At 34.8% G+C, this 26,720-nt stretch overlaps 1 protein-coding gene across 2 annotated transcripts in view; it reads left to right on the top strand.

The window, feature by feature from the left end:
• EEA1 (early endosome antigen 1) overlaps positions 1-26,720 on the top strand; it is a 112,905-nt gene that overhangs the window by 83,065 nt on the left and 3,120 nt on the right. For both annotated transcript variants that reach the window (XM_042992885.1, XM_042992886.1), the window contains 9 exons: positions 6,515-6,845; positions 7,931-8,032; positions 9,820-10,014; positions 16,135-16,317; positions 21,205-21,390; positions 23,054-23,185; positions 24,344-24,529; positions 25,492-25,730; positions 26,003-26,123. In XM_042992885.1, coding sequence (XP_042848819.1) covers positions 6,515-6,845; positions 7,931-8,032; positions 9,820-10,014; positions 16,135-16,317; positions 21,205-21,390; positions 23,054-23,185; positions 24,344-24,529; positions 25,492-25,730; positions 26,003-26,123 — 1,675 coding nt within the window. The remainder of the gene's footprint in view (positions 1-6,514; positions 6,846-7,930; positions 8,033-9,819; positions 10,015-16,134; positions 16,318-21,204; positions 21,391-23,053; positions 23,186-24,343; positions 24,530-25,491; positions 25,731-26,002; positions 26,124-26,720) is intronic.

The following is a 26,720-nucleotide window of genomic DNA, read 5'->3' as shown; positions in this document are numbered from 1 at the left end:
AAATAGAGGAGTATTTATATATATCACCCAAGGGCAATCAGGCTTCTGTGTTGAGGAACTATACCAAGTAGGGAATGTATACTTTCTTACAAGAAATGACTTATTTTAGCTTTGTGGTACATCTTGACAGATCGTATTTATGAACACAAGGGAAACACCAGAATCAGTGTACCTTTTAACAATTATTGAAGTAAAATTTACATACTGTTAAATGCACAGATCTTACATATAAAATTTTGAGTTTTAGTAAGTGTATACTCTGTGTAATAATATGCCCTCCCACCCACAACATTTTCATACCCATGGAGTTTCCTCGGGTGCCCTTCTAGTCAATACCTTGTAGAAAACCACAGTTCTGTTTTCAGCCTTCATAGATTAATGTTGTGTGTTTTTGAAATGAAATCATACAAGTATGTTCTTTTTTTTATGACTGGCTTTTTTTTTTTTCTCAATGCACTATTTTTAGTTTTGTCTGTATAGTTGAATATTATTCCACTGAATGCATTACAGTTTGTTTATCTGTTTTCTGTTGGTGAGTATTTTTAGGTTGTTTGCAGTTTTTAGGTGTTATGAATAAAGATGCTATCCGTTCTTATACAAGTATTTTTGTGAAAGTACAGGGCTGTGGTGGAGTAGATGTATGTTTAACTGTATGAGAAATTACGAAACCTTTTCCCAAAATGGCTGTACCATTTTATACTTCTACTGGGAATGTTTCATTGCTTCATATCCTTGCTAGTATTTGGTGTTGTTGGTCCTCTAATTTTAGCTATTTATTGAATATGAAATGGGGTCTTATTGTGGGTTTAATTTGCGTTTCTTCACTGTGGAGTGTCTGTTAAATTATTTCACCTATTAAAAAATTTTTCCCCATTGGGTCTTTTTATTACTGATTTGTAGGAGTTCTTTATATATGCAAAGTTCTTATTCTTTGCCAGATAGCCAGTGAGTTAACCAAATAGATTATCAAGACTTTTCCTAACAGCTTTTTGTTTTGTTTTGTTTTGTTTTTTGTTTTTTGGTGATGTCTTTCAGTGAAAAGTTTTAAATTTTGCTTGAATTCAATTTGCCATTTATTTTTATTTTATGTTTAATGTTTTGTGTCATTTCGAAAAAACCTCTGCCTATCCCCAGGTTTTATGAAGAATTCTCTTATGTTTTCTTCTGGAAGTTTTACAGTTTTAGTTTTTACGTTTAGGTCTAGGATCTATGTTGAACTTATTTTTGTTAGAGGTCTGAGATGGAGTCCAGGATCACCTTTTTTCCTGTACATCATTAAGTTGTTCTGGTACCATTTGTGGATAAAACTTTTTTCTTCCAATGAGTGGCCTTTGGTGCCTTTGTCAAAAGCAGTTTACCTAATATATGTGAGTTTATTTGTGGGCTTTATTCTGTTTTATTGGTCTATGTGTCTATATGATATCCAGACATCAATACCGTCCTATTTTGATTTTTGTATCTTCTTGGTATAGGTATTGATATCAGGCTGTATCAGCCCTCCAACTTAATTCTTTTTCAAGGTTGTCTTGGTTAAGTTCATTGCTTTTTACATATAAATTTTAGTATTAACTTGTCCATTTCTACAAATAAAATTATTGGGTTTTGATTGGAATTTCAGTGAGTCTCTAGTTCACTTTGGGAGAGAATTAATGTTTTAACAATACTGAGTCTTCTAATCTGTGAACATAGTATATTTCTAATAATTATGTCTTCTTTAATATCTCTGGTCAACATTTTGTTGTTTTTAAAATAGGGATCTTGAATATCTATTGCTAAATTTAATCCTAAAAACTTTGTTTTTCAATTTTATTGCAAATGGAATTGTTTTTTAAATATAAATTTGTGATCACTTGTGGCTAGCATAAACATACAATTGAGTCTTATCTATTGACTAGCCTTGTTAAGTTTGCATTTTTGTTTTCTAGAGTTTTTAGAATTTTCCAAGTGGACAGTCTTGATATATGTGAATTAGCAACAGTTATCCTTTTTTTTTTTTCTTCAGTATGTAGGTCTCTGATGTTTTTTATTTTTTCTTGACTTACTGCTAGCCAACACCTCCAGTGAACATTTGAATGTAAAAAGATAGTAGATATCCTTGATAGGAAAGTAGATTCCTTTCCAGCCTTGAGCAGGAAACATGAAATACTTCATTGTTAATTTTGAAATTAGCTGTAGGTTTTTTGTGGATTCCTTTATCAGATTGAGCACATTTCTGTATATACTAGTTTTCTTAAATTTTTTTATTAACTTTTTTCTGCATCTATTGTCATGATCATATGTTTTTTCTCCTGTATTCTGTTAATATGGTGAATTTTATTGATTGCTTTTTAAATATTAAATAACTTTGCTTTCCTGGGATAAATCCCACTTGATCATCCTGTATTATTCTTTTTATATATTACTCTATTTGACTTGATAATACTTTGTTTAAAATTTTCTTTGCATTCATGAGGACTACTGGTTTGCAGTGTTCTTTGGAATCATGGTTATGTTGGTCTTAAAAATAAGTTGATAGTATTCCCTCTTACCCTCCTTTCTTAAAGAGTTTGTATGTGATGAGTATTATTTATTTGTTAAATGTTTTATTGAGTTCACCAATAAACCAACTGGCCTGAAGTTCTCTCTGGGTTGCTTCTTAATTTGGAGTTCAATTTATTTAATAGATACAGGGCTATTATTGTTTTCTAACATTTTAGTTGAGTCAGTTTTGGTAATTTGTGTTTTTGAAGGAATTCATGCATTTCATCTAAACTTAAATTTATTGGTTCATAGTATCATTATACTTTTTAAGGTCTGTAGGGTCTATAGTGATGTCTTATTATTCTTAATAGCAGTAATTGGTATTCTCTTTTTCTTGATCAGTCTAATTTGGGGTTTGTCAATTTTCTAAAAGAATCTTATAATTTGATTTTGTCACTTTTGTGTTTAATTTATACCTCATCTTCTCTTTAGTAGTTTCTTCCTTAGATTTTGGGTTTAGTTTGCTCTTCTCTTTATAGTTTTTTAATGTGAAACCTTCCCTGTGAATGTTTACCTTTTGTAGTATCTGTTTCATTTTCTCAGTTCCTCACCCTCTTTGTATTTTGTCAATGCCAGATGTCAGGCTTCTGCAGATGGTAGTTACATGTCTTAGTCTAGTAAAATCAGTATAGTATGACAGTTTTTTAACAGATGGAGTAAATTACCTTGAGGAAGATTGTCTTTTTTCTATTTTGCACTAAGTGCTTAATGGGCTTATGAAAGCTCTGAGTATAAGGATGGATTAGTTGAGAAGATATTAGAATCTAAAATATTAATTTATGTATGAAATTCCAAATGTCCTTGGTGGCAGAGAGGGTATGTGCTTCCAGACATAACCTAAATAGTGATTAAAGCTGCAAAGATGAGCTATCTTTTGTTCACTACGAAGATAGAATTAATCTCTTAGCTTGCTCTTGATGTTGATGCTTGGATTGGGTCTTCCTACAAGATCTACAATGGACACAAAACTCACTAGAATTATGATGGGTAAAAACCAGTTCTACCCCATTCATCTGGATATCTTATGGGAGGGCTTGTGACCAGTCACATTTCAGTAGACTTTGCCTTTAAATGTTAAGTAGGCCACTGTGAGTTGACAGACTTGATCTGTAACAAGGGTATGAAGAGTTTTGACTCTCAGTCCTACAGATGGAAGCTGAGAGCCTGGGAAAGGTACCCTTCAGGAAAATGAAATAAAACCCATCAGACTGATGATAATTAAGTTGTTTGACACCTTCATGGTTTTGTCTTTGGAAGTGATGATGAAATATAAGTTCTTGTTTTCACATCCAGTAGAGTGGATCCTGATGCTTTGAATTTGAGGATGTAGAGGTACATTAGATACCTTAAATGGCATTCCTTCTCACACCAGTGCACAAATATTTGGGGAGCACATCTGATCCTTCATATCACCCATTGAGTAGTTTGTCTTCTCTGGAACCCAGTCATCAGTCCATGAAGATCACCTCTGAGTTAGTTCTTATTCTCCTTCCCGAGGTCCCTATGGGCCCAGTGTTTCTTTCTATTTCTAATGGGTTCAGTGTAACTGCGCCCATTTCTAGTCTATGTTCTAATAATATATGGTTCAGAACTCTCTCAGAGACTTCTATCTCATTTTGAGGTAGGGAAACCTTTTAATATTAAAGGGTTTTTTTTTGCCTATATACTTTATGGAAATGTTTTTTCTGTGGAGTCTTGCATTTCTGCTGTACTACATAGGAAAAAAAGGGCCAAGGAAACACATCTGGGATTTGACTAAACCTTATCTCTGATCCCAGGGCTCAACCCAAAGAACAGGGTAAAGTTTTCCCTTTCTCAAGGCCCACCTACACCTATGTATCTAATTCTCTTTCCAGCTCTCATCTTTTGATGTATTTTCATTACTGTACAGTTAATATTTTTTCTAATCTCCTTTGAGATTTTTTTTTTTGATGCATGGGGTTATTTAGAAGTATATTGGGTTAGTTAAAAGTATATTGTTTACTTTCCAAATATTTGGAGATTTTCTAGATAGCTTACACTTATTGACTTCTAATTTAATTCCATTGCAAACAGAGAACATACTCGATAAAATTCAGCTCTTCAAACTATCTTATTTATGACCCAGTGTATGGCTTATCTTGGTTAATTTTTCATGTGCGCATATATGTATTCTGTGTTAGATAAAGTGTTTTATAACTATCAAATCAAGGTGGTTGATAATGTTTAAAAAAATTCTTTTTGTTTGAGTATAGTTGACAGACAATGTTACATTAGTTTAGGGTGCACAGCGTAGTGATTTAACATCTCTGTATGTTATGGTGTGTTCACCAAAATGGTAGCTACCATCTGTCACCAGACAACATTATTATAGTACCATTGGCTGTGTTCCCTATACTGTACTTTTTGTTCCCTTGACTTATTCATTCCAAGTAAAGTTGTTTAACCTTCTGTATCTTTGCCATTTTCCCCCCTCTGGTTGTTCTGTCAATTTCTGAGAAGGAGTGTTAAAGTTTCCAACTGTGATTGTGGATTTATTACTTTAGTACCCTTTTTAAAAATAAAGTTTTATAGTGACCATGAAAGCCTTTATTTCTGTTTTGCCTTCTTTAGTTTACATAATCTTATGATTTTATAATAATTATTTATGGGGAAGTTAAGTAGCATAGTAATATATATCAAGTCCTAATTTATGGTTGCTTGATAGGAATTATAACTATATTAAAAAGGTAAAATAATATTAATGTAATGACTTTTCTGATTGTTTTTAAATTTATTTATTTATTTATTTAATTTATTTAGAGAGTGTGAACAGGAGTGGGATAAAGGGAGAGGGAGAAAGAGAATCTTAAGGAGGCTCCATGCCCAGCACGGAGCCTGATGTGGGCACGATCTCATGACCAACCATGAGATCATGACCTGAGCTGAAATCAACAGTCTGTCACTTAATCGACTGAGCCACCCAGGTGCCCCAGTGTAATGACTTCTGTTTATACCTTTGAAAATCGGTGAGGTGCAGTATCCTATGAATGCACCCAACTCCCATCTTTTCTAGCCACTTAGAAAGTAAAAGTAAGTTTCTGGGACTAAAAGTTGAAAATTTTCAAAGTGTAAATATTCTGGTATTGTATGAATACCCAACTCCACAAATATGTGGCTAGTACATCTTTTAACAACCTCTCTTTAGCATATTATTGAATTTATGCTGATTATAAAGCATCAGAAATAGTATGTATTCAAGAAATATTACTTTGCATCCAGTTTCATTTTCACTTTTAAAATGGTTTATCTTTAATGTGTTTTTCTTTTAGTGCATAATTTCATTGAATTTGGTTCATAATTCATAATTTTATCAAAACAATAGAAGTTTTTAACTTTCTTGAAGCTATATTTCCATTTCCTTATTCTTACAGCTTTTTCATTCAGGTGTAGCAAATTTATGTTAAGGGACAAATGATAACAAGTCTCTTGAATAATCTGTTAGGCTCTAGGATTAAAGTAAATCTTTTTTCTCTGTGCTTGAAATGAAATTTGCTTTATTTTTTTCTGGGTTAATCATGTTTTGAAGTTTAATACCTAAAAGACAACATAATGTGTTGTATATTTTCAAGGAATGAGGCAAAATTCTCTATATGCTTGGGGGCTAACACAGTGAGTAGATTCTTTAAGGTACCCGAAAAACTTTCTGGCTCTTGTAGATTAGAGGGTGTGCTATATGTTAGAAGGTCTGCTATATGTACAGTTTGGGGGGGCATCTATTGCAATAGATAAGACTGGATAAAGTCAGGAGAATTGTTAGGTAGTCTTAGCTTTACCACTAACTTATTTGACTCAAAGAAAATCATCTCTGTTACATGATCAGATCATATTTAAGGTTTTTTCAGTTGTGTGGTTTTATGACATTAATTTATTCTTTTTTATTCTGAGCTACACAAGGAAGTTTCAAAACTCAATAATTATTAATTTTTCATGGTAAATTATGCATCGTTTAAAAAGTTGTTTCTTAAATATCTAGAGTATCCAGTACAAAGTTGGAACTACAGAAAAAATCTGAAGCTCTTGAAAATATTAAGCAAATGCTTACCAAGCAAGAGGAAGAAAAAAAAATCCTTGAACAAGAAATTGAAAATTTAAGTCAAGATGCAAAGATGCAGCACAAGGAATTGAATAACAAAATTCAAACAGCAGCAGCAGAACTGCAACAATCGAAGATGGAGAAAGAAACTCTAATGACAGAGCTTTCTGCGGCCAAAGAGAATTTATCAAAAGTTTCTGATTCTTTGAAGAACTCCAAAAGTGAATTTGAAAAGGAAAACCAGAAAGGAAAAGCTGCTATATTAGATTTGGTTAGTTGTTTATGTTTACTTGGTTAGGTAGAAATGATTTTTATTTAAAACGTACTTTTGTTTCTGTTTAAGTCACTGATGACTTTTTATCCTACATTTAAATGATTTTAATTCTTGCGAAGAAATGAACTGGGATTGCTTAACCTGAGAAAAAGATATTGGTGTTTGTGAGTATAATTTTCCAGAGGCCCAGGAAACTTTCAGTTGAATAAACAGTTTTTCTTTATTGCTGGTATGATGCTAGATTTGGGAGACTGCCTCCTGTTTGTCCTCAGAGAAATTTTCACAGAGAATATAGCTTCTGGTTCAGACATTATTCACTTGCCTAAAAACCAGAAAAGGATCAGAAAGATCGTGACTTTTAATTCTGGCACTGTAAACTTTCTACTTCTCGACTGAATATTCTAAAACTCTAGATAATACCATGCCTTGGAGATACCATAAAACACATTTAAACTATATGGAAAAAAAGTCACACAGTCTCAGGAAATTCTTAATGGGGAATGTATTCTCATAAATACTTTAACCCAGAATAACAGAGTAGCAGCAAAGGTAAAATTCTTTTGTTCTCAGTGTGAAGATCAGTGAAAGTGTTTAGTAGCACAAAAGATATATGGTATTAGTATGTTACTTTTATGTTTCTTTCTGTTTGGAGAAATCATCTCCTACATGTACATCTTCTCTCTTAAGTTATATGTGATTATTCCTTATTTATTCTTTTAATGCTTTCTTTCACAAAAATTTCCTTTTTTCCATTTTCTTAAGGATTGTTATGCTTTTAAAATAGCATGACAAGTTAATTATAATTAATTATGTGATAGAAAATGTGGATTCCGGAGAATTCCAGAGTATTCTGCTGATGGTTGATGATAGAAGTTCTTAACCTTTTCCTGTCCCTCTACCTTTATTGCTGTAATATTTGCCAGTTTTATAACTGAAATGGATGATTCTATCCCATTCTAAACCATCAGTGATTCTGGTTTATTTCTATGTGTGGATCTTACTAAGTGTATAAATCAGAGTTCTTAAACCTACTACAAGTATCTTCTGCATAATGTAGTTTTTTGTTTGTTTGTTTGTTTTAGGAAAAAACTTGCAAAGAATTAAAGCATCAGCTTCAAGTACAGACAGAAAATGCACTTAAGGAACAGAATGAACTGAAAAAGTCACTTGAAAAAGAGAAGCAAGTAAGATTTTCTTTTTCTGTAACATAAAATATGTAAAGAATAATAAGTTCTATATTTACAAAATATTTTCACACTGATACTTAAATCAAAGGAGGTTTATTTCTCTGAAACATAATGGATCACAAAAAAATAGTATAAAATTGACATTTGCGTTCTACCTACTACTAAAAAGATTTAAGCTAGTTCATAATAAAAGACCCAAAATAAAGGATTATAATTAATAAAGTTAATTGAATCAACTTACTATAGAGTTATAATTAGATAACTTAGATTTGGGTACATTATTATGATTGAAAAAATAGGCTTTCAATAGAAATAACATTTTAAGGGCTCTTTATTTCATGGACATTTATATTTAATGGTATGTTAATGGTTGTATAACAACAGATTCTTTTATGGTTAATGCTTTTATTGCTGCCCATCAAAAACAAACCAGCAAATGAGTAAATAAATGGGTATAACATACAGCTGTTATTCTCTGAAGACCTACCTCTTGCGGTTAGAATCCAGGTATATAGTTTTTCTAGAGCTATGATTTGATAAAAGCAGCAAAACCTAGTCCTGAGAAATCTTTAATGTGATTATAGTCTGGTTGTTGATGGAAAGAAGACACCTGTGTTTTAGATGCCAGCCTTTAAGTGGAAAAATTATGGTGACTTATTACCCGAGCTCTGAGTCCAGATTGTCCAGATTTATATCCTGCCTGTGCCATTTGCTCGTTATGCTGACTTGCCTTGCTTTAGGCACATTACTTAATTTCTCTGTGTTCCTGTTTCCTCAGCAGTAAAATGGGGCTAATAAGAGAATCTGTGCCATAGGATTATTATAAGAGATGAATGGGTTAATATATTTCAAAGTCCATAGAACACTTAACAAAATAAGCAAATAAAAACTCAAATGTTAGCTGTCAGTTTCTCATTGGTTATCATATTATAATCATCATTATTGTTACACTACCTGTCTTCCGTTTTGCACAAAAATACTTCCCTTTGTGTTGGAGATGAGCTGAAGCAACCATATGTAGCAGTGAAACTTTTCAAAATTAACTTTGAATATAGTCAAATGCTCAAATTAGGTTCATAATATGCATAAAACATGAAAACATGACTTTGGCTGGAAGGTTGGGAGATCATAGTGGTTCACGCTGACCACAGAGGAACCTCAGTGTGACTTTTTATAATACCTAATTTTGAACAGAAATAGATCCTAGTAGACTGTAAAAACAAAGTAATAGCACAATATGCCCCAGATCTCTAAATAAGGAAACTATTGAATGGTATAGTTTCGTGTCATCAGACAGATACTAAACATACTTGCGAAAAATGATTTTAGTTTTATCATAGTTCATATGGAGCTGTTCTTTTTGGTTAACCATGGCCATCAGACTAAGTTAGCATTTTGAGAATATTCTCGAAAGTCAGTAGACATTCCAGCAGTCTAAAGATTGATGTTGATATTCCTATTTCCTATGATACAAGGTAATAGCAGTTTCGCTCATTTACAAGCTCTATCCAAATATATATTTACAAGTTAGAAAGGAAGGTAAGATTAAACAAATATTGACGATTAATCCAGCATGTCATCTAATAGCAAATAGTCTCAGTTATGAAAGCTCCGTGAGGGTAGGGATTTTTTTTTTTGTTTTTTGTTTTTTGTTTTTTTGTTTACTGTTGATCTCCTATGGCCATCAGGGGAGTGGTGGTTTCTACCTGAGTAGTGCTTGGTGTGTAGTAGGTACTAAATGTGTCTTCATGGAATGAATGCTAAACAGATTTTATTTTCTTTAGACTTCTCATCAGTTGAATTTGGAACTCAGTTCAATGCAGGGACAAGTGGCACAGGCCCAGAATACTTTAAAACAAAAGGAAAAAGAAGAACAGCAACTTCAGGGGAACATAAATGAGCTAAAGCAATTGACTGAACAGAAGAAAAAGCAAATTGAAGCACTCCAAGGAGAAATTAAAATTGCTGTTTCACAGAAGGTAGTAATATGATATGTGTTTACTTTCTATGGGAAGACAGTCTTTGCAGTTAAGATAATATAACACAGATGAGTTGCAACAAGGAAAAATTTACATGTGCTCACAATTTTTTAAAGTATTTTCTAATGTATAAAAGCACTTAAATCTGTAATTAAATAATATAAGTCTGGATTTCCATTCACTATAACCACATTTTTAGATAATGTTTATTTAAAATTCTAGTACTAATGATTTGATAGACATAAATAACAACATTTAATGAGATGGGAGTAATTTATATAACCTCTCTAGTGTATTAGAAAATTTTAAAGGAATTTAAAAATAAATTATCCTAACCAAGGGAAGATAAGAGCAAAAACCACAAAATGGTATGCATTTAAAAAAATAAGGAATGTAGGTTTCATATAGTTATAACTGTTTGATATTTTAAGTTACATCTTTAATGGTTTCCATTTCTAAACTATTCTAATTTTTTATTAAGTATCTATTTTTTTATTCTTAAGTATGTTTTAATACTTGTCCACACCAAGAGTTGACAAAGTTGTATTGTACTTAATATTTGAGCAAAAAGCTTTTCCCTACTGTTGGTATGTGCATATCAGTTGGTCCATGGAAAAGAGAAAAGTGAAATCTCTATTATGTAGAACAAAGTATGTCATATCATTAAGAGTTGGCTATCATATTACTAGAGAAAATAAAATTAACCTTGCAAATAGGTAATTTATGTTGACCACTGTTTTTATAACCATTATTAATGCCACTTTACAAAAGAGTAATTTTCTAATAAATAAGAGTAGACAAATTTGCCTGTGCATTTTTGGTGTTACATATAATCCTGTCAGGATGTAATTATCACAGTACATATTTTGTTGTATGATTTGATGTCTTGAGGTCATTCTTTTCTCCCAAATCTATTAGCCTCATATTCAGGTATTCCCCAAGTCTTCATTTTTATAGCATTATAACTTCATGAATTAAAAAAAAAAAAAGCCCAACTATTTTTAACACAATTTCTCTTGAATTATTCATTACAATATGATTTCTTTTAGATTTATGATTAATGTATGTGCCCATACTTTGTATGACTTTACTAGTTGACACCATAAGAATTATGAGATTTAAAGGACATGTTTTTATTGATAGTTGTCTTAGTTTGGGTTGCTATAACAAAAATACCATAGACTAGGTGGCTTAAACAGTAAATGTTTATTTCTCACAGTTCTGTAGGCTGTGCAGTCCAATATAAAGACACTGGCGTATCCAGTGATATGAAGACCCATTTCCTGGCTTGTAGGTAGATGCTTTTTGCTGTAGCCTCATAAGGCTGAAAGAGAGATTATCTCTCTTGTGTTTCTTCTTGTAAGGATACTAATCCCATGTATGAGGGCTAATGACCTAAAGGTCCTACCTCCAGGAGCACCTGGGGGCTCAGTCACTTAAGCATCCGCCTCTTGATTTCAGCTCAGGAAACCATGATCTCATGGTTCATAAGTCTGAGCACCACTTCTGGCTCTGCACTGACGGTGTGGAGCTTGCTTGGGATTCTCTCTCCCTTTGTCTGTCCCTCCCCCATCTGCATGTGTGTGCACTCGCATGCGCACGCTCTCTCTCTGTCTCTCAAAATAAATAAATAAACTTTAAAATATTTTTTTAAAAAAAGTCCTATTTCCAAATATTATCACATTGTGGATCTAGGCTTCAACATGAACTTTTGGGGAGACACAAGCATTCAGCCATGGATATAGTTAATTTATGTTAGTGTATGGATGCTAAAATAAGGAGCACACTTTTTAAATTGGGGGGAATTTTGAATGGATAGCCAGTCGCTATAAATTAGACTTTAAATTTTGAGTAACTAGGTGCCCCTGGGTGGCTTAGTCAGTTGAACATCTGACTCTTGATTTCAGCTCAGGTCATGATCTCACGATTCATGAGATCGAGCCCCATGTTGGGCTCTGCACTTCCAGTGCAGTGCTTGGGATTCTCTTTCCTTTCTCTCTACCCCTCCACTGCTTGTTCTTTTTCTCTCTCAAAATAAATAAACCTTAAACAAATAAATTTAGAGTAACTGGAGAATCACTGAAAGGCAAGTATGGTTTGGTTTTATTGAGAAGCAGTGTAGCATGGAAAGGACATATGTTGTAGCTAGTCAGATCTGAGTTTAAGTTTCATGTGACACACCTTAGGGTTATGGTCACAGGGAAGTGGTTATCTTTCCGAGATAAATGAAATAGAATCATAGAGTTGTTGTAAAGATTGAGAAAATGTATTTAAAATGCCTACTACTGTGCCCAGTGCAGTACGGAAGCAAAGTGGTTCTTGGCTATTAAGTGGAAATATAGCAAACTATGATCTAAGTGTGTCAGTGTGCATGGTCGGCTATGCAGCGATGGTCTGTGACAGTTAATCACTGGCCCACAGTGAAATAGGAAAAAAAAAGATAATGTTTAAGTGGGTATAAATATGTGTGTGTGTACACTTACATAATACGTGGCTACACACACACACACACACTTTGGAAATGATTGTTTGAGAGCCAAAGATCAAGAATTCTGCAAGTAGGTTATAAGTCATTGGCCCCTGCACCAACTTTATTTGGAATCTGTTATGGGAATTCAGAATGAATAAGATATAGCCCCCAACTCTCAATCAGTTTGTAATTTAATGAGGAAGTAGATATGTAAAGAGAAAAAAAAAAAAAACCCTAATGTATAAAGGAGAATGAAACCAGAACTTAAACAGAAATAGAAAAATTAGAACTTAATGGAAATTTTGACTGGCTTTCTAAGGAACTAGCATTTGCACTGGGCCTTTGAAGATGATTATAATTGTGAAAGCTTAAACAAGAGGAATTTAGATATTTAAAGGAGATAAAACAATATTAGCAAAGTTTGCAAGACTTAGAAAATGTTGTTATAGAAGGTTAGCTGTTGGAGTACATGATAAGTGAAGAAGCGAGGGGAGAATAAGGTGAATAAGGGAGAATAAGAATCAGGTGAAGTCAGATCACAGTAGATGTTGTATAGTTGTTTCCATTTTACAATTTTAATATTGGAATATTAAAGACTTTTAAGAAGGGAGGAGTGTGATCAGACCTGTTTTAGAGCAAAAACTGGTCGGTTTGTGAAGGATGAATTGTAAATGACTGACCCTCCTGTATCCTTCTTTGGAAGTTTGGGTGTATGTCTGTTAAAGCAATTATCAAACTGCTGCATTGGTCTGGTTTTGTTTTTGTTTTAAATTGACTTCTCCACTAATAGATTTGAGTTTCTCAAAGTCAGAGAACTGTGTGTTTTGACAAATAAGCCATTGATAATTTTTTTAAATGAATGAATCAGCCTGTCAGAGTAAAGATAATGAAAGCCCAAGTATGAACCCAAAGGGCTTTTATGGTCATTACTGAGACTTTGCAGAGGGCTTAGTTGAGAGCCATGAAGGTGATGAAAGGGAAAGAAAACTAGATTTGTGGGGAGGAAAAAAAAAAGAAAAAAATAGTATTCTATAAAAGAAAATATATAAGTGCAGTATAGTCTTCAAGATGAAGAAAGACGTACAGGAATTCTTCATCATGAAGAATCTAAATTGGAGGGAATGAAAAGGAGGTGACATGGGGTGTTCTGAGATAACATACAGGGAGATCAAACCCCCTTTCCTCCATTGGCAGTTAGCACACCTCCTGTCAACCTACCTCCTAACTCTCTTGAATCCATTCCCTTTTCTCATTTCCCACTGTCACAGTCTTAGTCCAGGCCATTTTGTTCTCTTTTTTTTTTTTTTTTAACATTTATTTATTTTTGAGACAGAGCATGAACGGGGGAGGGGCAGAGAGAGAGGGAGACACAGAATCGGAAGCAGGCTCCAGGCTCCGAGCCATCAGCCCAGAGCCCGTTGCGGGGCTCGAACTCATGGACCGTGAGATCGTGACCTGAGCTGAAGTCAGATGCTCAACCGACTGAGCCACCCAGGCGCCCCAAGTCATTTTGTTCTCTTAACCAGGCTATTATAAGAGCTTCTTAAGAGTCATTCCAGGCTTTTCCACCTCCAATCTATTTGCCATTCATTCCCTTAAGAAATATTACTAGGCACCTATATTATGCCATGGCACAGTTTCGGGTTCTGGAGATATAGTCATGAACAGATAAGGAGCCTGTTCTTGTGGAACTTACACTTTCCTGGGAAAGAAACTAAACAGGGTAATGGGAAAGACAGTGATGGGACTGAGTCCTGCTAAGTGTTGGGTGACCAAAGAAGCTTCCCTGAAGAGATTTGAGCTTAAAAGACAAGAGCTGTCCATACAAAGGTCCAAGGGGACAACTAGTGCAAAGACCTTAAGCTATGACAAACTTGGTATTTTCTAAAAACAGAAGACCAATGTAGGTTAAGTGTGGTGGGAAAGAGGAAGAGTAATATGAAATGAACTCAGAGAAGTAAATAAGGGCCAAAGCATATGCATGAAGATTTATAGATTAGAAGGTAACAGAGAATAATATACTTTGTTCTAAGGATAATTAGAATCGATTGGAGAATTTTGAGCGAAAATGGTGCAGTCTAACTACAGAGAGATAAAGGAGCAAGCAGAGAAGACATTGAAAAATGGTTGGAATAGTCCAGACAGTACATGATGATAGAATGAATTAAAGTGTTAGAAGTGGATGATTTGAAAATCTATTTTGGAAGTTTGGGTCATCAGGACTTGCTGATAGATTAGATGATCAGAGGTGATGGAAAGAGGAATCAAGAATAACTCTACAGGGGCATGTGGGTGGCTCAGTTGGTTGGGCGGCCAACTTTGGCCCAGGTCATGATCTCGTGGCCTGTAGGTTCGAGCCCGCATCGGGCTCTGTGCTGACAGCTCAGAGCCTGGAGGCTGCTTCGGATTCTGTGTTTCCCTCGCTCTCTGCCCCTCCCCCACTCACACTCTGTCTCTCTTTTTCTCTCTCTCAAAAATAAGTCAACCTTAAAAAAAAAAAAGAACTCTACATTTGTGGCTTGTGCAAGTGGATAGATGACCATATTTATTGGAGGAAAGAAGCTTTTTGATGAGCAGCCTTGCTGTCAGGAATCAAGAGTTCTGCTTGAGATAGATCTCTGTCAGTCACTGAGGTGGAGAGGTCAGGGAAGTACTCAGTTATAATGAGCCCAGAGTTCAGGCAGAGAGATCGGGGCTAGAGACACAAATTCTGGAGTCAGTTGTCAATAAATGATATTTAAAGCCATAGTTGAGTATAGTTGAGATCTTCTAGAGAGAGAGAGACTGTATATGGAATAAAAGAAGGTCAGAACCCTGGCATCCTACAGTATTGAGAGGTTAAACAGAAGAAGAGGAGGTTGTAAAAAAATTTAAGAAGGAATCACCAATGAGATAGGTGCCCTGGAAACCAGGTTGAAGAATGTTTCTAGGAGGGAACATCATCAACTGTTTCAAGTACTGCTGAGAGGTGAAGTCAGCTGTGGACAAGGATATGAATAGTGGGTTTTGGAACAAGGGGGTCACTGGTCATTTAAAAAGAAGTTGCATTGAGGTAGTGTATTTATTTTAAAAGCCAGTGCTTATTTTCATACTCTGCACACATATATTTTAATTATGTCATAATTTGTGTGTATCTTCTGAGTCTTCGTAAAGACTAAAGACAAGTTTAGCATTTAGAGGAGTCAGATCTTTGCAAGATTTCTTTTTCTGCCTTGTTGTTAATAAACACGATCTTGTAGAAATGTCCTAAGTTATTCTAGAATTTCAGGGAGTAGAAATGATGAATGCAGTAATGACTTTTTTATTTCTTTCCTATAGAAATTTCCCTTAGTTCAACCTGAAATTATATCATCTTCTAAAGCATCTAGCACTGTATCTTCCTTCAGAATGTGGTTGTTACTCTCAGTCTCCTGAGACATTGATAGTTGGGACTATCCAGTGAAATGCTTTTTTCTGTATGTAATGCTTTTTCATTTTTTGGTTTTTAAATTGGGACTTGTTGGATTTTGTATTTTGTAAATCTCTTAAGTTTTTTAGGGCATAAATACAGTTTAATTTGTTCTCAGGGATCTTCTTGTGTGGATTTCATTTTGTATTTGTAACTGGTTTGTGATATGCATACTGTTCTAAATAACTATTGTGTGTTCCAGACAGAGCTTGAGAATAAATTACAGCAGCAGTCAATACAAGCAGCCCAGGAACTTGCAGCAGAGAAAGAGAAAATGTCAGTGTTACAAAATACCTATGAAAAAAGTCAGGAAAATCTAAAACAGCTTCAATCTGATTTCTATGGGAAGGAATCTGAACTTCTTGCCACAAGGCAAGATCTTAAGGTATAGTAAAATATATCATAAAAATATTAGGAAGTTGTTTATAGGCATTCATTAAATGGTTGATTTGAGACCAGATAGACAAGGTAATGTTAGTATTTGTGGAATATCATGCTTGTTTTCTATTAAATTATTATTTTTGGAGTAATATGCTTTTTAATAATGAAATTGTTTTATATTATAACAAAATATGATATATGTTAAATATGGGCATTTAAAAATAACAACCATAACAGTAAAATTATTTGGAAATATACTAATTGCTACATTATTAGCTTATCTAAAGCTGTCTTCTTATAAATGTAAAAAGATAACTTTGACTTTAGTTTTTATGTTGGTCAGCCTCCCAAGACTACCAGAATGTTTAATGATTAAAATTAGGAGATTATAGCTCAAAGTAAACTTAACCTTAATCTAATTATCTAAACACTTTTGGGATGAGCACTGGGTGTTGTATGGAAACCAATTTGACAATAAATTTCATATATTAAAAAAAATAATAATTATCTAAACATATATTGTTTGTTCTTGACAAATCTATTTGTTTAATGTATCATGTTTATTAAAATGAAGAATATGGAAAAAAGATAAATAATTTTTATGCAGTGTTATTAAAGTATGAGTTCCCTAAGATAAATGGAACGTTTGTGTTCTTTCCCACAAGATTCAGCTAGTTCTTTTTTTTTTTCTTTTCTTTCTTTCTTTCTTTCTTTCTTTCTTTCTTTCTTTCTTTTTTTTTTTTTGTCATCATGAAATGTTATGCTTTTTGTTTCTTTCCTTTCTGGTTTCTTTTAATTTGTTAATTTAAAGTACATTATTGAAGAATTTTGTTGAAAATCACAGGATATTTTTAGACAACATAAATATACTGTGTCTATATTTTATCATAGGCTGTTATAAGGAAGGCTTTCTGAAGGAGGTGGGACTTGAACAGGTGCTCAAGGATATATAGAATTTGAATATATAGAGAGTTCTGAGGAAGGTCATTTCACTCAGGGGCACAGGGAAAGGTACTGCGGGGAGAAAAGGTACTGCAGGGAAAGAACAAAGGCAGGAGACAGTTACCAGTTGCTAGCATGCTGGTTTGTGTTTGGAGGATAAATTTGGAAAGGTTGGGATCAAATTGTGAGGTTTCTTAGATGTGGAGCAAAGATGATTGGAATAAAATGAAGAAGGAATAAAATGAAGAAGACAGTACTTTGGACAACTTAACCAGGAAGAGGTTTATAGATAGCTTGGATTGGATCCGGGGAAACAAGACGTAGGAAGATTAGTGAAGAGGCTGTCTCCCTTCCTCCACAAATTCCATTAATCAAGGTGTGAATTGACTAGAACTGGGCTTAAAGTTCAGAAGGATGGAGCAGAAGAGATTAATGAGAGAGACAGGATGAAACAGGAGGGCTGGATGCAGACAGACTGCAAGGGCACTGAGGGAACTAGGGGTCACTAATGATTTGACAAAGAAATAGGAAACTTGAGTCAAAAAATTTTCATGGTGCCCAGTTGTTATAAGAAAAAAAATACCACCTGACATTTAGAAAATGTCTTATTTGCTATGCTCCCTTAGTAGCTTTAAATTCTTTTTCTTTTTTTCTTTCTTTCTTTCTTTTTTTTTTTTTTTTTTTTTCCTTTAGAACACTATTAAAAGTCAGGGAAGGTCTGTGGAAGAGTTTGGGCTTTATTGTAAAAGCAGTAGGGAACCACAGAAAAGATTTGCTCAGATCTGTAGGTTGGGCCAGTGACTGGCTGAGAGTAAGGAGTGGATCTTGGAGCAACAGGGCTGAGTGTAGAGACCAGAGAGGAGACGGCACTTGGTCCAGGTGCACACGACGGCGGTGTGGGCAGTAACAGTAAGGATGGGGAATATGGATGGATTAGAAGGGTGTTTAGCTGATCAAGGAGATGAAACGTAATGATTGATTGTACAAGTCCTATAGAAATCACACTTTTTTTTCATACAGATATATTATTTACCCAAGAGCATTACATGGTGACAGGACTTAGATCTTTGATCAATATTCTTTCATTAAGCCAACAATGGTTTTTATTAGGCTCGAAAGCTATGTTGTATACTAATAATTTTATACATGAAAACAAATCAAAGGCATGGAGAAAAAAGAGAAGGGCAGAGAGTCAAGCCTGCTGAGGAGTTTTCCAATTGTTAAGAGGCATGGCTAGGTCCTCTATTCCAAAGCCTCCTTTTGCAGACAAGACTGAGTGAGGCCTGGCGTGGTTTGTGACAGACCCAGAATTGCACAATAACAGAACCATGATTAGACCTCAGTTCTTGTGATTCACAGCCCTTTACTCTTTTATCATCACTAGGATTTTTAAATATGAAATAGAATATTGCTAAATTCTATTATTAATGTTTCCAATATGAGAAGTATCTGAACTACTTAGGAAGCTAAAAAAAAAAAAAAAAAAAAAAAGATGAAGAAGTAAATTCCTCGAGAACTTGAAATGATATTTATGGACCAGAATAAGAGATGGTTATCAGCCATTATTTTTCTTTTGCTTCAGTGATGAATGATCTTGTTGCATGTGAGAGAGAAGGGGAGAGGTTGAGAACTTTGTAGCATGACACCTACCTAAGTCAAGGCTGCCATCTGTGGGCTGACATTGTACATCTAGATACCAGTAGAATGGAAAACAGGCTGGTCTGATCCATGCTTTTAGCCCCATCTGCTGGATTATTTATGAAATACTTACGTTTGTTGACTGTATATTTCAAAACGGCTGTGCTGTATGCTATTCTTTGCTGTCGAAGAAAGGTAAAGTGGAATGTAACTGTACATTTTGCACCCTGAGTAAAGTGAAAATTCTAGGATAATAAGTTTAGAATTAAATATAAATCTTTATACTATTCCTTATATCACTTAATCAGACATCAAGAAAATAATAAACATTTTAAAAGTTTATTTTGAAAGAAGAGTAAAATTGTGGAGCAGACAAAAAACAATAGCTACCAGAAAACACTGCAGAAATTTCTTTTTTAGCTACACTGCTGTAATTCGATTGTAGTATTCAGGGTCAAGATTGGTAGTTGATCTACTCAGGGATTTGCTTGTTCCAGTGGGAGTCAATGGGTTAAAGATAGGCCCACAAAACTGTTGAATGGGAGACGGGAGTTCCCCAAAGGAAGATATGCTGAGTAGGTGAAAATAAAATGGCCTATAACAAGAAAGATAAAAGGAATATTTAAAATACATGGCAGTGTATCACTGAATGGCATTGACAAATATTCAGAGACAAGGTAGAGCAGTATGTCAGCATAGCCCAGATTTTGAGCTTGACTTTAAAGATTTAGTCATTGGGTCTTGGGAGTTTAAAATTTTATTGAGTATTATTTAAACCATGGGCAGTTTGGAATTCTTGTGGTCAGAGATTGGGGGAGCTGTTAATTTCAGGCTCTAGCAAGCCTTGGTGTTCTTTAGTATTAGATCAGGACCTCTGTTACCTGATAATAATTGCTATAGACCATATGGGCTAGGCTTTGTCAGATTTTATTATCTTTATTTGAAATCACTCTCACCCTTTGTGATGCTTATGTCAGTTCCCACATGTACCCTGGAGCCTTACATAAACACATTTCAGGGAAAGTTCTCGCACTCACTGTTTTTCTGTGCGTTTGGCATTATAGCAAGTGCTCTTCTGCTACGTACAGCTTCCATTTTATGTGGTGGTTCTGTTTTTTGGGCTACATAGCCAGCTTCTTTAAGTTAAGGACTTTTACCTTACCAGTATACTCAGTTAATGGCTAACAGCTTGGTTAGTAAAGGACTAGATGACTTTAGGATTCTTTAAAAAGAAGCCTTGGGATTTTTAGTGTTCTCTAGAAGCCACTGGAAATCAAACTTCATTGATATCAGAAAGACTTCAGAACTGGGTTTATTTGTAAGGAATAAACTGTCTCTTTAGGGAACCTTGAGAAACCCTTTAAATACAGTCTTCATTTAAAAAGTATTTATTTATTTCTTTTCCAATGGATGCTTACTATAGTCAAGCCTAGCCAGCAGGGATCCTTCCCAAATTAGATCTTCTCCCTCCTTTTCAAAGGAACTGTATCTCCAGAATACGAAAGATGAACTTCTTCCAAATGGTGGAAGAGTATCATGGAGTTCATTTCCTTCCCTTCTGATTCTTTGCAGTTGCAGCTGAGAGTGGCAAGGTCCCTGCCAGTTTCCACTACTCACCTGTTACCATACCTACCCCAGTCTGAAATCTAAGGGGCCACAAAGCTTGCCCTTTTCATAAGCTTTGGCTTCTCAAAATATCTGGGCTTTAGAACAGTCAGTAACCGTGGGCAGTGTTAACTGACGACACTGTTTCTGCCACATCGATGGGAAGTGAAGAGGATGGGGTGATGGCCTTCTCAGAAACAGAACCCCATGTATCTGGTGGACTTTCTTCTTTTGGTTCACTTGATCAGGTTTGCAGATGTGAAATACAGTTGTTGGTTTTTGTTTTTTGTTTTTTTCCCAAGACAAAGACTATTTATTGAGGATTTCAGCATGTCAAGGGACATATATGTATATATTTTCATATATTACAAGTGTGTTCGATATGATCCCTTTTTATTTGATATTCCTTAATATCACTTAGCTAGTAGTACTTACTATTTCTAGAGGTTTTGGAATTGCTTCAGTTTTATTAAATATTTTACACTAAAATGTTTTTCGTAGGCAAGAGAGTTAATGGTCTAGTTTCCTTTCTCTTTTACATGATCTTACTAAAGGGCATAACAAGCTATCCTTTTATAGTATATTGCTTTCTACTATACTTACACTGTTATGTTTCTGTTGACATTTGCTAAAAACAACAAAAAAAGACATACGATAATTTGGGGAAATTGGTTTTTTGTTTGTTTGTTTGTTTGTTTTTTGTAAGTCTGTAGAAGAGAAGCTTTCTCTAGCACAGGAGGACTTGATTTCAAACAGAAATCAAATTGGAAACCAAAATAAATTAATTCAAGAACTGAAGAGTTCCACGGCTACGTTGGAGCAGGATTTAGCAAAGAAAGAGCAACAGTTGAAGGAGCAGTGTAAAACGCTTCAAGATATTAAAAAAGAAAAGGTATTTCATTTTCTGACTGAATCTAGAATCTGAGAGTTGCGGTACCTTTAGAAATCATCTAGTCAAACCTCTTCTCCGATATGGGCATCACTTTACTTCAATAGCTCTCCTTAGATGGACTTCTAGTTTCTGATACAACACCGTGGTAATTGGAATGTTAATGCCGGGAAGTACTTCTTAACAGCCCCCTTGTCATTTCTACTCATTTTTCTTACTGCTCTTTTTAGTTTTATAAACAAATCTTTTTCACATTGTAGACCCCTGGTTATTTAGAAACAGGTATCGTAGCTCCACCACTATTGTATAACATTCTTTAGATGTGTGAATGAGATTAAAAGATCCAGAAATACTTCTTATGCTTATAATTATTTTTTTAAAATTATTATTATTATTATTATTACTTTTCTTTTTTTTTTTTTTTTTTTTTTTTTTTTTTTTTAGCAATTTCTACACCCAACATGGGGCTTAAACTCACAACCCCCAGATCGAAAGTCTCATGCTGTTCCAACTGAGCCAGCCAGGCTCCTCTTATTCTTACAGTTCTTAAAATTTAGAGCCAGCTTTTTCTTAGGGAAATGGGAGTGTATTTTACATAAATGATGCTGAGTTATATGGTTGAAAGCCTTGGGACCTGGGTCACTCAGTTGGTTACGCGTCTGACTCTTGATTTTGGCTCAGGGCATGATCTCCCTGTTTGTGAGCTTGAGCCTCGTGATGCTAACAGTGCAGAGCCTGCTTGGGATTCTCTCTCTCCCTCTCTCTCTGCCCTTTCCCCATTCTCGTTCTCTCTCTCTCTCTCTCTCAAAATAAATAAAAGTAAACTTAAAAAAAATAAAGTTAAAGCCTTGTATTATAAGACCACTATGTTTAAAAGTTAAGATGCTATATGAAAGAGAAATTCAGATTCTAGGAAGCACTTTATTTTTGGTTTCATGGTTGAAATATATTTCCATTAGCTGATAAGGTATTATTCTGAAGTATACAATTCCAGAAGTTTGTGGTGTATCTTAATTGTGCAATTCCTGAAAGTCTCTTTAGTTAAAAAAATTAAGGATGTTTTTGTGGGGAGGTAGAGGTATTGAAGCTGGTATGATATTCATGATTTGTGTCTTGGGTCTAGAAAATTCTGAGAGAACTGTAGTTTCATAGGCCTTTGTTGCAAGGGCTTTAGCTCAGTCAGAACTGTTGTAATTTTGACTATATCTCTAATAGATTATTTCACTTCTCCAAACCTTTATTCTCTAAACCTTTGATGCTTATCACATGAGGATTAAAAAGAGCTATTTATATTTAGTATTGATATTAAATTAGGTAATATGTCACACTACTAGCTAGGCGCCTTAAATAAAGGCATTGATAGTAATAGTAATAATGATAATAGCATTAAGAATAAGAACGATAGGCTAAATTTTATAGTGTTCTTTCCTTGCTTAGACACTACTTATTTCACAGTATTAACAGTAACTAATGCTTATGAAGATCTTATTAGTTGTTCACATTGTGTAAATAAGGACACAGAGGCAAGTGAAGGTAAGTAGTTTGCTCACGTTAACTTAGGTAGAAAGGGGCAGAGACCATGTCATGCCTAGTAGCAGTTATTCTCATGACATTAGTTTTAAGCTAAGTATTTACTTAAAATTATTTTTAAATTATTTTTCTACAGTCACTGAAAGAAAAAGAACTAGTAAATGAAAAGTCTAAATTGGCAGAGATAGAGGAAATTAAGTGTAGACAGGAAAAAGAAATTGATAAATTGAGTGAAGAACTCAAGTCCCACAAGCAAGAAAGCATAAAGGTATGTGAAGATAATCATTGTTCCTCCTTCTATCCTATATTATTGTCATCTAAATAAAAAATATGTGTGTATATCTTACTGAGAATCTACTATGTGCTAGACGCAGTTTTGTTGTTTTGACAAATACTCTTGCTCTCATCCCTGTGTTTGTGTGTTATCCATACATGTGTTGAAACTATGTTCCTTTTGTTTGCAGATTAGTGAATAAAGCAAAGTAGGTCTAAAAGTTTAGATTTGTTGAGATGATAATCAACAGAGCTGTTGATTTAGAAAATTGTGCCTATGTTGGGGCGCCTGGGTGGCTCAGTCGGTTAAGTGTCCGACTTCGGCTCAGGTCTTGATCTCAGGGTTCATGGGTTTGAGCCCCGCCTCGGGCTCTGTGCTGACAGCTCAGAGCCTGGAGCTACTTTGGATTCTGTGTCCGTGCCTCTCTCTGCCCCTCCCCCACTCGTGCTCTGTCTCTCTCTGTCTCTCCAAAAATAAATGTTAAAAAAAATTAAAGAAAATTATGCCTATGTTTAGAATTAAGATTTTCAGGGGATTCTGTTGTTTCAGTTGTTTTTCTTCCTAAAATCTTTTAATACTCTGTTCGGAACATTTTTCCTGTCATAAGTGTACCTAGGGTGCCAGCTGAAGAAACTAATTGTCTATCATTTGCTTTGTAAAAATGTTATTCATTTTCTCAAAGGTTAGATTCTCTCTTGAATGCTCTCAATAACACCTTTTATGTCTATCAGTATACTTCCCATTTTGCTTTATAATTTATTACCTCTTTATGTTATTATATTCTTACACACTGTGACTTCCTTAAAGCAGGTAGTGTATATAATCTTTATCTGCATCCTTAAAACCTAACACAGTGTGTGATGCCTCAGTGGTGACCAATAAATGCTTGCTAAGTGAGAAAAGGGAAAATAAGGGGTAGAGGTTCTTCACATAATTTCATCAAAACGTGCATGTAAAGTGTCACTTGAGTTTAAATGATTGTTGAGCAGGAAGTAAATAATCTTGCGTCTTTTTAACCAGTTGTTTGAAATACTGAACTTTAAGAATCTCATAAGAGAAGAGGCTAAAACTCTTTTATATTGTTAGGATATTTCAGCTACATTTTGAAATATTCACTGTAAAGGATGATTTAGTTCCGGCCTTTTTCAATAGGAGGTAACAAATCTCAAGGATGCCAAACAGCTTTTGATTCAGCAGAAACTCGAGCTTCAAGGGAAAGTAGATTCCCTGAAGGCAACCCTTGACCAGGAGAAGAGAAACCAGCAAATGCTAAAAGAGCAGGTGAAAAAGGAAGAAGATGAACTAAAGAAAGAGTTTACTGAGAAGGAGGCTAAACTGGTCAGTAAGTTAATGGTGGGGAGTGTGTTTTGTAATTGATTTTGTAAGTCAATCCAGTAAGAGAGGATTTTTCTACTTGGAAGTTAAGATTTAAGTGCTCTTACCTAGCATTTTACTTTTTGATTGAGAAAGGAGATCTGATTTGTTTAAATAGCTGATATGTGATTGGAAATATTTTAGTCTGTAATTATATTTTGGTTTAGAGAAGTGAAAATTCAATGAAACATAATTCATAAAAAATAAACACACTTTTAGTGCCAGAAAAACAAACAAATCCACAGCTATGTAGATTGAGGTAAATGGCGTGAATGCGGATGATGTTAAACTCATTTGTTTGGTCAAGTGAGTGTTGATAAGGGAGAACGGAAACTTCAGTGTGGAATTTTGATGACCAAAGTCTACTTTTCCTTCCCTAAATTGTGCATGCCAAAATGGGAAGCATCTGGCTTTCCTCTGTTGAATTAAGTCCAAATATCCCCACATAACTTGAGGGCTGAATGTTTTAGTTGAAGATTTGCGATTTCAAGTTCACACAGTGAGTTGAATGGCTTGGAATTGGTTTTTTGGCAGGTTGATAGAAGAAAAGGTACATGTGGATTTTGAGACTGAAAATGCCAGCTTTGTGTCCAGGGCACCTTGCTATCCCTAACTATGTGTTCTTCCCCTGTTCTAGTGAGGAAAACGAAAACCTCAAATTGCTGTATGTTAGTGGTTCTTCTTAGAGGCTTGCTGACTCTCATTTCAGCATTAGGGCCTTTGAGCCAGTTCAGATCACACAGATGTTTGTGGAATCAATTTTATTAGTATGACATGAATACATTCTCCTGCCTTCTTTCCTGAAGAAGTATTTCCATAAGTAGTATTACTTATGTTGCCAGTATTTTAAGTTCAATAGCTAACTGAAATTTATTTTGCATTACTTTAGGAATAGGTTTTTTCCTCACTGTTCTTCCTTTTCTCAGCATTCCGAAATAAAAGAAAAAGAAATAGGAATGAAGAAGCATGAAGAAAATGAAGCTAAACTTACCATGCAGATTACAGCATTAAATGAAAACTTGGGCACCGTAAAGAAGGAGTGGCAGTCTAGTCAACGTAGAGTCAGCGAGCTCGAGAAACAGACGGACGACTTACGGGGTGAAATTGCAGTATTAGAAGCCACGGTTCAGAATAATCAGGATGAAAGGAGAGCACTACTAGAAAGGTGATTGATGTCTCGTAAAATTAGTGTGTTTCCATTCTAAGTGACAAGAAGATTGTCTTTTTCCACATTTTTTGAAATAGAAGAGTCTTGAGAAGAGTACATTGGTCCCGCAGGTATTTATGCAGCCATTTAAAAACTAACTCTTAAAACAATCAGATAGTTGAAATTAAAGTATTATATTTGAGGTTACGAAGTAGTTTCTTATCTCTGTTCTAGAAGGATCTTTGATAATTTTTTTAAAAAATTAATGATTGCTTTGCAATCTGTTCTAGATGTCTTAAAGGAGAAGGTGAAATAGAAAAGCTTCAAACCAAAGTACTAGAATTGCAAAGAAAGCTGGATAATACGACCGCAGCGGTGCAGGAGCTGGGCAGAGAAAATCAATCCCTTCAAGTAAGTCATCTGGTAATGTGAGGCTGTTTTTCAGTCTAGAGTTAACTCTTAGTGAAAAGCATATTTGCAATCTTTTTTGTTTTTTGTTTTTTGTTTTGAGAGAGAGAGAACCTGAGTAAGGGAGGGGCAGAGAGAGAGAGGGGGGAGACAGGATCCCAAGCAGTCTCCACGCCATCAGCGCAGAGCCCGACATGGGGTTGATCTCACAGATGGCAAGAACATGACCTGAGCCAAAACCAAGTGTTGGATGTTTAACCACCTGAGCCACCCAGGCACCCCAGCGTATTTTCAATCTTTAAAAAAAATCTCCTGTATTTAATAAATAACTTTTGAATGGTTACTATCTGTATAGCAGTATTGTAGGTGTTATGGATAGTTGAATAAAAGTGATAAAGAATTAATCTGAGAGACCCCAGGGATCAGTTAGAAAGCCTTGTCATTCACGAATTGGCAGCTCTGGGAAAATTGAGGAACATCAAGGAATAGACGAGCTGCTATGTGTTAAAGAAGTGATCTGAACATGTGCTCAGGGTACTTAGGAAGGATTGATCATTAGGGTTAGAAGATTAGGAAATCACCAAAGATTAGAAGTTGCCG

The sequence above is a fragment of the Panthera tigris genome, chromosome B4 (assembly GCF_018350195.1).
Source record: "Panthera tigris isolate Pti1 chromosome B4, P.tigris_Pti1_mat1.1, whole genome shotgun sequence".
Lineage (NCBI taxonomy): Eukaryota > Metazoa > Chordata > Mammalia > Carnivora > Felidae > Panthera > Panthera tigris.
The sequence above is the reverse complement of the archived record's forward strand: the minus strand, read 5'-3'. Positions and strand labels throughout refer to the sequence as shown.